General features: G+C 47.9%; 1 protein-coding gene across 9 annotated transcripts in view; it reads left to right on the top strand.

Annotated features, from left to right (window-relative positions):
* Nucleotides 1-12399, top strand: part of RFX2 (regulatory factor X2) — a 207384-nt gene that overhangs the window by 152169 nt on the left and 42816 nt on the right. For 7 of the 9 annotated variants that reach the window (XM_063599798.1, XM_063599796.1, XM_063599797.1 and 4 more), the window contains 4 exons: nt 286-383; nt 3498-3587; nt 5634-5713; nt 7541-7802. In XM_063599798.1, the coding sequence (XP_063455868.1) occupies nt 294-383; nt 3498-3587; nt 5634-5713; nt 7541-7802 (522 nt within the window). In that variant the 5' untranslated portion in view covers nt 286-293. The remainder of the gene's footprint in view (nt 1-285; nt 384-3497; nt 3588-5633; nt 5714-7540; nt 7803-12399) is intronic. The other 2 variants (XM_063599802.1, XM_063599801.1) reach the window with 1 other exon arrangement.

The raw sequence follows: 12399 nt of genomic DNA, 5'->3' as shown, positions 1-12399 counted from the left end.
AGTGTCCCGGCCTTCCGTTGAGGAATTCCTGCCATTGTGCGCTGACAGAGCCCTTTTTGGGTTTTATATTTGGAAAACTTTCTCTGGCCCCTCTCTCCTTCTGTGGGACAGTTGTGCAGCCTGTTTCCGCAGCTCCTCACTTAGGCAGTACCACCAGGGTCTCTGCCTTTCGACTTTGAAGAATGTAGCTGGTTACTCCTTCCCTCCCTTGAACTTGTTAGTTGCCTCTTCGGATTTCAGTGCTTGCAGCCCTTGCCCACCCAATCTCTCTCCGCCTTTCTTTAGACCTGAGCATGCAGAATTCCGAGGGTGGAGCGGATTCGCCAGCATCTGTGGCTCTGCGTCCCTCGGCGGCAGCCCCGCCTGTGCCAGCCTCCCCGCAGGTAACGCGCACCTCTCAGCAACAACAGGGTGGCCACAGTGTGGACGCGATCTCTATGGGTTTGAAAGCTGCTCAGATCTGCAAAGAGAGGAATCTGTATTTTTCTGAATGGACTTCTCAGCCCCAGTGCTGCTGCTGTTGAAATAGGCACAATTTCCTTAACTGTATTTGGCTTTTTCAATATTTGTTAAAAAGATCCCATCAAGGAAACGATGACATGAATGGAAAAGAAACCACTCCCCCAAATCTGACTTGGTCTCTTCTTAGCTTTCAGTGGAGGTTTTCTTGTACTTGGAAATGACCCTTTTACACAGAAATGCTTTATTAAGAATTAAGAAGTAAGGCCGGGTGCAGTGGCTCACACCGGTAATCCCAGCACTTTGGGAGACTGAGACTGGCAGATTACTTGAGGCCAGGAGTTTGAGACCAACCTAGGCAACATAGCCAGACCCTTTCTCTAAAAAAAAAAAAAAAAAATTAGCCAAGCGTGGTGGCCTGCACCTGTAGTCCCAGTTCCTTAGGAGGCTGAGATGGGAGGATCACCTGAGCCTGGGAGGTTGAGGCTGCAGTAAGCCATGATTGTGACACTACACTCCAGCCTGGGTGACAGAGACCTCGTCTTTAAGAAATAAAAAATAAAAAAATTAGCCAGGCATAGTGGTGCACGTCCTGTGGTCCCAGCTACTCAGGAGGCTATGGTGGAAGGATTGCTTGAGCCCAGTGGTTTGAGGCTGCAGTGAGCTATAATCATACCACTGCTCTCCAACCTAAGTGACAAAAAAAAAAAAAAAGGCAAAAAGGCAAAAGATGAGTTAGAATTTTTTTTTTGGGGGGTGGGGGAACGGAGTCTCGCTCTGTCGCCCAGGCTGGAGTGCAGTGGCACAATCTCCCAGGTTCAAGTGATTCTCCTGTCTTAGCCTCCCCAGTAGCTGGGATTACAGGCGTGTACTACCATGCCCGGCTAATTTTTGTATTTTTAGTAGAGACGAGGTTTCACCATGTTGGCCAGGCTGGTCTCGAACTCCTGACCTCAGGTGATCTGCCCGCCTCAGCCTCCCAAAGTGCTGGGATTACAGGCGTGAGCCACCACGCCCAGCCTAGATGAGTTAGAATTCTTAAGATTTTGTTCAAAATGGAATCTAGCACCTGAATGAACACATTCTTTAAAATTCGCAGAGAGAGAATTTTCACATTGAGGCTTTCTCTGCTCCTGGATTTCTACCGTGGAATGAAATAAGCCATAAAGAAGACAGAAATACAAAGCGAATGGCACCGGCCACATGAAACAGGCTGGAGGCTCATCACAGTGTGCTGAGGTCCACTGTGGCCATGTGACCACCTCGATCTGGAATCTAAAAGTTAGGAGCACAGCAAAAAGAAATGATTATGGTTTTAAAACACACAATTCAGGGCCAGGCATGGTGGCACATGCCTGTAATCCCAGCACTTTGGGAGGCCAAGGTGGGTGGATCACCTGAGGTCAGGAGTTTGAGACCAGTCTGAGTAACGTGGTGAAACCCTGTGTCTACTAAATACAAATAATAATAATAATAATAAATTAGCCGAGCATTGTGGCACATGCCTGTAATCCCAGCTACTCGGGAAGCTGAGGCAGGAGAATCGCTTGAACCCAGGAGGCAGAGGTTATAGTGAGCCGAGATCGTGCCATCGCACTTCAGCCTGGGCGACAAGAGCAAAAATCCGTCCCAAAAAAAACAAAAAAACAAAAAACAAAAAAACACAATTCCGCAAAAACAAAAAGGCAGACAGTGAAGCGGTTTATTTGATGTAGTGTGTATGGGCAGACATCTTTAGCTTTTATTTCTTGCACATATGGCAGTGGGGAGGGCGTCTTGGAAGCCCGTCTGAGGTGAGGATCAGACGCCGTCGCCCTGCCAGCAGTTGTGGCCTAATTGATATGTTTCCGTGCCCACTTGAAATTGTCCAAGAGGAGTCAGCCCTCAGGTCTTCCTGCCAAGCCCCTCTCTCAGGCTCTCCCAGGCCTAGGTGGACTCTGCCTTCCTCTGCAGCAGCCACCATGGACAGGTCTCAGTGCCACTCACAGCCACCATGTGTGTCCCAGGTTTCATCACTGTGGTCCCTCTCTGAGGACTTGCCAGGACCCTGTGAATTCTCCAAGCACACGGCGCCCAGCTCACCTGGAATCAGAATGCCCTTGCGCTGGCATCCTTATTAGCACCATCTTCATCCTTAGCTCCACTCCTGCAACACAGGGGATGGCGTGTCCTCACCCATCACCCCTTGTGATGTATATATGGCAGTCACTGCTACCTGTGACATTCAGGGTTCATGCCGGGAAATCACAGCACTGCAGCCAATGACTCCGAAAGCCCCAGCTCTCAATAAACACACAAAACACTCCTGTTCCTCCCTCGACTCGAGTTCACTTTGACCCTTCCCATTTTCATAGCTTTGTGTGGCCAATCGGTACTCCCAGAAAAATAGCAAAGCCACACTGTGCAGATTTGACTTAGGAGGCCGGAGAGCAGTGGGGTCAGAGAGCGAGGGACCCAGACACAGGGCACCTGGCCTCGAGTATTCTGTAGCCAGAGGCAGCACTTGAGCCCTCTGGCTTCATTAACCTCATCAGAAAATGGAAACAAGTCTGGGTTATACTGCAGAAGCGAGGGGCGCCACAGAGTGCTCTCCCACGCAGTGGTGCGAATGGCTATCCAGAGGGCCCCAGCAGTCCCCTCTGTACTAGGGACGGTCAGTGTCACCTTGCTGCAGACTACAGACCCACAGAGGCAAAGCTGCCTGGGCGGGTGAAGGTGCATGTGCTTCCGTGTATGTGTGTGTGCATACGTGTGTGTGTGCCCACAATTCGTGCATATGTGTGGTGCATGGGCTGAGTGTATGTGCACACTTGTGTATGTATGTGCATTGTTTGTGTGCCTGCACGTATCTGCCGTGTGTCTGCCCAGGTCGGTGTGAGTGTGCAAGTCTGACCATCACCCCGCCGTCGCCTCTGATCAGTCCTGCCTATGTTTTAATAAAAAGCACATGAACAGACAAACAGCATCTTACATTCTGTGTGTATCCTCAGCACTGACCTCTGACAAGTCTAACTGGCCTTCTCTCCCTTCCCTTTTAGAGGGTGTTGGTCCAGGCAGCCAGCTCCAATCCCAAAGGGGCCCAGATGCAGCCGATCTCCCTCCCCAGAGTTCAGCAGGTACCCCAGCAGGTAATGACAAGCACCGCAGCACCGTGCAAACCGGGGCGCAGTTAGCACTCAGCAATCCAGAACAATCTCTGAAGGATGCATCCTTTTCTGTGGCTGCTGTTCCTTGTTGTAAGCTTCAGTTTCTTAGCCAAAAGACTTTTCCAGAAGCTGTGCAATTTTAAAAAAATCATTTACTGCAGATAGTTTTGCAGAAAGCCAAGAAAGCTGGTGATCTTTCGTTCATTCAGAAATTCAGCAAGCATTTGGGGAACCAGTGAGCACCCCGCACCTGCTGGGTGGAGCTCAGGTAGAAATGCAGACAGAAACAAAGGGCTCTGGACTGGAGGAACCATCTGCTAGTGAGTGCCATACCCTCAGATGCGGGCACAACATGCTTCTTATGATTTCAATTATCTAAGAACAAAGTTTGAAAGCACGGCTGACCAGCCAAGTAGCAATACAGATCATCAGCTTGGGGACACTCTAGAAGCATGGTTAGCAAACTGTTTCCAGAAAAGGCCAAATTATACATTTTTGGGGGTTTGTGGTCCAGGCAGTCTCTGGAACAACCACTCAATTCTGCCATTGTATCGCAAAAGCAGCCATAAATGATATGCAACCAAATGGGTGTGGCTGTGTGCCAATAAAACTTTATTTACAAAAACAGGCAGTGGGCCAGATTTGGCCCTCAGGGCCGGAGTTTGCCAACTGTGCCCTGCAGAATCCTGAATTAAAGTTAACTCAGGCTCCTCCCTAAAAGGAGCCCTGAGGCCCTAGAGAATGCACCGCTCTTCAGGAGGGTCCTGCCTAGATTGGCAGTCTGTTCACAGGCATTTGTCAGGTGACTGTGTCCATGAGAACTAGGAAGGTTTGCGGGATCACAGGAAGGAAAAGGCTCCAGACAGGCCCAGCGGGGACCCAGGGCCTCAGGCCAGTGGCTCTGTCTTAGCTGCTGTCTGTCAAGGCACTCCCCAGAGACACCATGGAGAGGAGATTCCAGAAGCTTCCACCACTTTTCTGGTGCTGGGCCTGCCCCAGCTCTTTCTGTAACTTCTGCATTTCACTTGGACCCCAGAATTCGACATTTGACTTCCACCCCTGGGGGCATCACCCAACAGATGTTAACCCCTGGAACTTGTGATTCTGGGGGTGGTGCGTTGGACAAGTGCATACCATGCTCAGTGGTCCAAGGAGGGGCAGGTCAGCCCCATCCTGCAGCTTCAAGCACAAGAGGAAGGTCACCATGACACCATGACACCTGAACAAGCCCACTTCTGTGGCCCTCCATCTTCTCACCCCAAAATTCAGTGGATGTAGACAGCCACTAAGATGCCCTCTGGGGTGAGAGTTTGAAGTCCCATGTGCAAAGCGTTTGGCTTCCACTGCTCGGACTAGAGTCCCTCGGGGCCTGTCAGCCGAGGCTCTGAACTGATGTTTCAGAGAGGGGAGGGCAGGGCAGCGGGGGTGTGCTGGGGTCCCTCCATTGCCCCATCTCTCCAGGCATGCCGCTCCTTCCCACTCTGTTCAGACCATCACATTCTCTCCCCTCCTCTCTGCCAGGGAAGGGGCACCAGGGCCACCCACGGGGGGTGTTGGGGCCATGTAGAGTCTAATCTGCTCGGCCCCCTGTGCACTGCAGCCTGCACGCCAGCTTGAGCTACAGAGGGAGACCCTGTCGCAAAAAAAAAAAAAACCAGAAACCAGGGACAGTCCTGTGAGCCAAGGCTGGGCCTCTGTCCACAACTCTAGTTTCCACTGCACTGGAGGAGCGCTGTCATTCTCCTGGTCCCGCCCTCACGTATACAGAGGAGCCAGGGCGCACAGACACGCTAGCAGAGCTCTGGGGATCAGTCGCAGCTCCCCAAACTGTGTGGGCCCGTTTGGAATATGTCGTCTGTACATTACTGTCTCCTCAGTGTCTTTCTAGGCGTGCCGACTGTGGGCGGGAACATTGTCATTTGGTACTAAATGTTCATAAAGGCAATAGAAGACACGTCTAGCTTGAATAATCTGCAGGCAACTCACGAGGGCACGACTGGCGGTAACGCAGCGTATCCGATGTTTCAGGTGCAGCCGGTGCAGCACGTGTATCCTGCCCAGGTGCAGTACGTGGAAGGGGGAGACGCCGTCTACACCAATGGAGCCATGTGCGTGCTTCTCCCGCGGGCCACGCCCGGAACCCTCTCCCTGACTCCAGCCTTTGCCACCTGGGGAGGCATCGAGCAAATTCCTCTCCCTTATGCTTTTGGCGATGTATTCACTAAATACTGTTAAAATGCTATTAGGAAACTGGGCAATATCTCTACAAAAAATTTTAAAATTAGCCAGACATGGTGACAAGTGCCTAGAGTCCCTCCCAGGTAATCGGGAGGCCAAGGTGGGAGGATCGCATGAGCCCAGGAGTTGGAGGCTGCAGTGAGCTATGATCACGCCTGACTGATGGAGCAACACCCTGTCCAAAAAAAAAAGGAGCGGGGTGGGGGCTGAGGGATTAGGACATCATAACCCTGTGGAGATTTCAGAAATCACAGACTTTTGTACTTTTTACTTTTAGAAAAGATAGTCTTGGAAAAAAAAAAAAAAGGCTAATCCTAACTCTTCATTCTGAAGTCTCAGTCTTTGAGATCCAGAAACCATCCACCTCTGTGTGTTTTCCCCTCGCCTCTGTTAAACTCCAGCTTTGTATAATGTTGATAGAACTTGATTTTCCATGTTGCAAGGATGTCTAGAGTTTTCTGCTCTGTAACTGTGTGATGCTTGGGGTAGGAAAGTATGCATCTCCCGTGCAGCTCACTTTAGACGTGAGTCCTTTCGCCTGCTTGTCTGTTTCCATTTGGCCTGGATGGCTCCCCTCACAAGTGCAGGGGCTGTACGTGAGAACCTGGCTGTGACTTCAGGGTTGTGATTGGTGGAGTTGTATGATTCTAACCCCAGCCACTGTGGCGGTGCACACCCGTCACCCCAGCTACTGTGGCGGTGCACACCCGTAACCCCAGCCACTGTGGCGGTGCACACCCATATTCTGAGGCTGAAGCAGGAGGATCACTTGAGCTCAGGAGACTGAGGCTGCAGTGAGCTATGATTTTGCCACTGCACTCAAGTCTGGGCTACAGAAGGAGACCCTGTCTCAAAAAAACAAAACAAAAAAAACCCTGGAAATTGACATTGGGGTAAAACTGTTAACTAGCCCACAGGCCTTATTCAGTTCTACCAGTCTGTATGCACGTGCTTTTGCGTGTGTGCTTGCATGTGGAGTACATGTGGCTTTGCATGTTCATGTGTGTGCCCTTGCATGTGCGTGCGTGTCTATTTCTTTGCATTTTTAGCCCATGTGTAGATTTGTGTAACAATACCACCGTCAAGATACAGAACTGCTCCATCTCCACACAGGAGCTCCCTCATGTGACCCATTTATCCACTTACAATTTTAAGTTTTATTTGTATTTATTTTTTTTAAGAGATAGGGTCTTGCTCTGTTGCCCAGGCTAAAGTGCAACGGTGCAGTCACAGCTCACTGTAACCTCAAAGTCCTGGGCTCAAGCAGTCCTCCCACCTCAGCCTCCTGAGTAGCTGGGACTACAGGCACGCACCACCACACCTGGCTAAATCTTTTATTTTTTGTAGAGATGGTTCTCTCTATGTTGCCCAGGCTGGTCTCAAACTTCTGACCTCAAGCAATTTTCCCACCTTAGCCTCCCAAAGTGCTGGGATTATAGGCGTGAGCCACCACGCCTGGCCTAGAATTTTTAAGTGGTCACTTTTTGATAAGTCAGCCTGTGGTCCTAAAGATTTTGCAACATGATGGCTGTGAACTTGCGCTGCATTTGAGTGTCATATGCCACGTCCGAATTGCTCCATATGTCTGGCCTCTCTGGGTTGCAGCTTTTACGTGATGTTTGGCTGGATATCTGTGAACTCAGACAAGGCATTTAAATGGGACAGCGTCCCATGCGTGACTTCTCTCTTTCTAACAGACGAACAGCCTACACCTACAACCCCGAGCCTCAGATGTACGCCCCCAGCAGCACGGCTTCTTACTTCGAGGCCCCAGGCGGCGCCCAGGTGACCGTGGCAGCCTCGTCCCCGCCAGCGGTCCCCTCTCACAGCATGGTGGGAATCACCATGGATGTCGGGGGGAGCCCCATCGTCTCCAGCGCGGGAGCCTATCTCATCCACGGGGGGATGGACAGCACCAGACACTCCCTGGCCCACACCTCCCGCTCATCGCCAGCCACGGTATGTAGGAGGCTCTTGGGACCAGCAGGGTAGGCCATGAGTATTCTCAAAGCAGCGGCGGCAGGGACGGTGAGTAAGAGGCAGCCGGAGGCCCGGAGGGGCTGTCGTCTGCTCTGGGCCCAGGCGGCCCCACGATGGAGTCGGGCCAGCCTCAGACGGGCCACGCAACCGTAGGCAGGCCTGCAGAGTTCTTTGAACTTCAGTTGGCCATTGGTATAAAGAGGAGGACAAGCCATGCGTCATGGGCTGTTGTGAAAAGGGAATGAGTCAAGCATGTCTCCACTGGTGGATGCTGCAGCCTCCTTTGCTCTTATTATTGTTATCGTTGTTACTATCAAGCTTTTAGAGGCGTGGATCAATCCATCCATGAGACACCTGGACTGAATCAAGCAGGGGAAGTTTCCCTGCAGCCTCTGCCGAGTTCTCGCTGCCATGCCCTGATGCAAAATAACGACTTATCTGCTTTTCCAGAGTCTCTACATTTAAAACTCGATTACCCGTGTTTACTTTTCATTTATTTTCCTTCTTAAATTAACACAAAGTAAAATCAACTTTTTGGTGTACAATCTTGTGAGTTTTGACATGGGTAGATTTGTGTATAATCAGGTCACAGAACAGTGCATTGCCCTGAAAACCCCCTCGTGGTATTTCTTGGCAGTCACAACCTCCCCCATCCCCAGCCCTTGGCAACTGCTGATCTGTTCCCTATTGCTGTAGTTTCATCTTTACTAGCGTGGTGTATAAATGGAATCGTACAGATTGTGACCTTTTCAGACAGGCTTCTTTTACTCATTCTGGTGCCTTTGAGATTCAGTCAAGTTGCTGCATGAATCCGAGTTGCTTTTTTTTGTTACTGAGTAATATTCTATTACACTACAGTTTGTTTATTCATTCACTAGTTGAGGGCCATTTGGATGGTTTCCAGTTTGGGGTGATTATGAATAAAGAAGCTCTAAGTTTCACATGCAGGCTTTTGTAAGGACATATGTTTTCTTTCTTTTGGATATATACCTACAAGTGGAATTGCTGCTGGCTCATACAGAAAGTGTATGTTTAACTTTATCAGAAACCACCCGTTTCCCAAGTGCTTGCACCATTTTGCATTCCCACCAGCAACATACAAGAGTTCCTCTTGCTCCTCTCCGTCAGCAGCATTTGATGCTGCCGGTGCTCTTGGTTTTGGCCATTCTAATAGATGTGTGGTGGTACCTCATTGTGGTTGCAACTTGCATTTTCTTTATAGCTAATGATGGTAGCAGCTTTTCATGTGAGTGTAGATGCTCTGGTCAGGTGTCACTTCAAGTCATTTGCTTCTTTTTTAACTAGGTTGGTTGTTTTCTTATGGTTGAGTTTTGAGAATTCTTTATGTATTCTGGATACAAGTCTCCTGTCAGATATGTGACTTGCAAATATTTCCCCCAGTCTTTAGTGTGTCTTTTCATTCTCTAAAAAGTGTCCTTTGCAGAGAAAAAAAAAATTTTAATTTTGATGAAATCCAACTTATCAATTTTTCTTCTGTGGCTCATGCTTTCAATGTCATGTCTAAGAACTCTTTGCCTATTTGCACATTATGAAGATTTTCTCCTGTTTTCTTTGAAAAGTTTTATAGTTTTACTTTTGCTTTGGGTTTTTTGTTGTTGTTGTTTTTCTGAGACGGAGTCTTGCTCTGTGACTCAGGCTGGAGTGCAGTGGCACCATCTTGGCTCACTGCAACCTCCACCTCCCGGGTTCAAGCGATTCTCCTGCCTCAGCCTCTCGAGTAGCTGGAATTACAGGCGTGTACCACCACACCCGGCTAGTTTTTGTGTTTTCAGTACAGACAGGGTTTTACCATGTTGGCCAGGCTGGTCTCGAATGCCTGACCTCAAGTGATCTGCTCACCTCGGCCTCCCAAAGTGCTGGGATTACAGGCGTGAGCCACCGCGCCTGACCATAGTTTTACATTTTACATTTAGATCTGCTTCCTATCAAGTTGACATTTGTATAATGTAAGGTTTAAGTTGAGGTTCATTTTTTTTTGCATATGAAACAACGTGTTGTTCTAGCCTCATTTGTTAAAAAGACTACCCTTTCTCCATTGGATTGCTTTAACACCTTTGTCAAAAATCATTTGGCCATATGTGTGTGGGTTTATTTCACAGTGTCCTATTCCATCCCATTGGTCTGTCTGCCTATCCCTTTACAAGTAGCATAGTCTTAATTACTATAGCTTTATAGTAAGTCTAAAATTGAAGAGGATTGTTCCTCCCACTTTATTCTTCAGTATTGCGTTGGCTATTTATATAAACTCAAAGTTTCTGTATAAGTTTAGATCAGTTTATCTATATCTACAAAAAAATGCTACTGAGATTTTGACTAATTTGCACTGAACCAACTTGGGGAGAATTCCCATCTTTACTATGTTAAGGCTTCCAATCCATGAACATGGTACGTTTTCTCCATTTGTTTAGATCTTCTTTCATCAGCATTTTGTAACTTATACAAAATTCTGTACATGTTTTGTTAGATTTATATCAAAGTATTTCATGTTTGGAGAGCTATTGTAAATGGCACTGTGGGTTTTCTTGGCATTGATCTTTAAATTTCTGTTTCCAACTGTTCATTTCTAGGATTTAAAAATGGTTGATTTTTGGCTCTTTATCTTGTATCCTGTAATCTTGCTGAACTCACTTTTTTTTTTTTTCTTTTTCTTTTTGAGACAGAGTCTCGCTCTGTCACCCAGGCTGGAGTGCAGTGGCGCAATCTGGGCTCACTGCAAGCTCCGCCTCCCAGGTTCACATCATTCTCCTGCCTCAGCCTCCCGAGTAGCTGGGACTACAGGTGTCTGCCACCACTCCCGGCTAATTTTTTGTATTTTTAGTAGAGACAGAGTTTCACCGTGTTAACCAGGATGGTCTCGATCTCCTGACCTTGTGATCTGCCTGCCTCGGCCTCCCAAAGTGCTGGGATTACAGGTGTGAGCCACCCTTCCCAGCCTGAACTCACTTTTTGGTTCTAGGAGCTTCTTGTTGCCTGCAAATATAACTGCTTTATTTCTTTCTTTCCAATATGGACAAAAAGAAATTTCATTTCTTTTTCTTGCCTTTTTGCACTGGCTAGCACTTGCAGTGAAATGTTGAACAGGGGTGGCAAGAATGGACATCCTTGCCTTTTTCCCAGTCTTAAGGGAAAAGCCGTCAGTCTGTCACTGCTAAGTATGTGATGTTAGTTGTGGGTTTTTCACAGATGCCCTTTTTCAGGTTGAGGAAGTTCCCTTCTTTTTCTAGTTTTCTGGAAGTCTCTATGATAAATAGATGTTGAATTCTGTCAAATGTTTTTTTACATATGTAAGCATCAGCATATTTTTTTCTTCATTGGGGTGTTAATATAATGAATTGCATTGATTGACTTTCAATTACACAATAACTTCTTATTTTGGTGTAAGGCTCATCTCCTGAGATAGAAGGTGGTGGTTTCGCCTTGTCTCTGTGTTTTTGTTTGTTTGTTTTTGGTTCTGGTGTGTTCTGGGGTCACCCTGGCATCAGAGAGGCCCCATGAATCTTGCTGTCCTCTCTCTTCCTTTGTCCAGAGTGACCCCCAGGCCCTGGCTTTGTGGACAGGCGTAGTGCCCCATGCCTCCTCCCTCTCTTCTCGGGAGGAGTCACTTGCTTTCTAGAGGCTGTGAAATTATAGGGTAGTGTCTGCTGCTTCTACCCCTAGCCACTTAGTGCCTCGGTGCCATTAGCACCCCAGGCCAGGCAGCCCCAGCAAACCAGACATACTTCTCCCGCCTGGGATTGGCTGGGTGGAACTAGGTTTAGTTGTTATGGAACAGAAAGCTTTCCTCACAGACTACAGTAATTGTCACGAATGTGGCACATTTGACTTAGCAAACGGCATCAACTTATAACAGTAAAATAGACTAGGATTGCAAGTCACAAATTTACTGAGAAACAGTCATGTTCTCTGTGGATTCAGAATTACCTCATTGCAGCAAACATACTGCTCAGACCCTGGGCCACCACCCTGGAACTGTGGTTTGTTATGTGGGTTGCTCTGGAAGAATTAAATTATTAAATCAATTAGAAATCCGTGAATAGGCTATGTTTTCACACACACACACACACACACACACACACACAGACACACACCCCACCAAGCTCTGGGGGAGTCATCATCTTGGATACGAATCTGATTCCTGGCTTCTGACTGCTCTGCTGTTGTTTATTGGCTTGTTGTTGGCATAAGAACATCCAACAAGGATGCCACAGAAATTCGAGACTTTCCAAGAGCCAAGAACAACCATGGCCCTGAAATTGCAACAGAAATACAGCTGCTGGACCCAACATTTGATGTCTACCAGTTTGTTCATGTCAGAGTTTTGTTTCTTGGGACTTTCGCTTAGTCCTAAAGACAGAGCACGAACACTGAAGCAAGTCCTCACTGGTAGCCTCGACGAGTGATTCCAGACTCTTGGTGACCAATTTTCTCGAGTATTTATTTCTGGTTAAAATGTCATCCATATTATAAATCTTAAAAGTTAATTGCCCAAATGGTGAGTTTTTGATACACACGTTTTCTATTGTGCTTTTTTTCACTACGTGGAGCAGGGATACTA

This window comes from Pan paniscus, chromosome 20 (genome assembly GCF_029289425.2).
Source record: "Pan paniscus chromosome 20, NHGRI_mPanPan1-v2.0_pri, whole genome shotgun sequence".
Taxonomy (NCBI): domain Eukaryota; kingdom Metazoa; phylum Chordata; class Mammalia; order Primates; family Hominidae; genus Pan; species Pan paniscus.
This window is presented reverse-complemented; position numbering and strand designations above follow the sequence as displayed.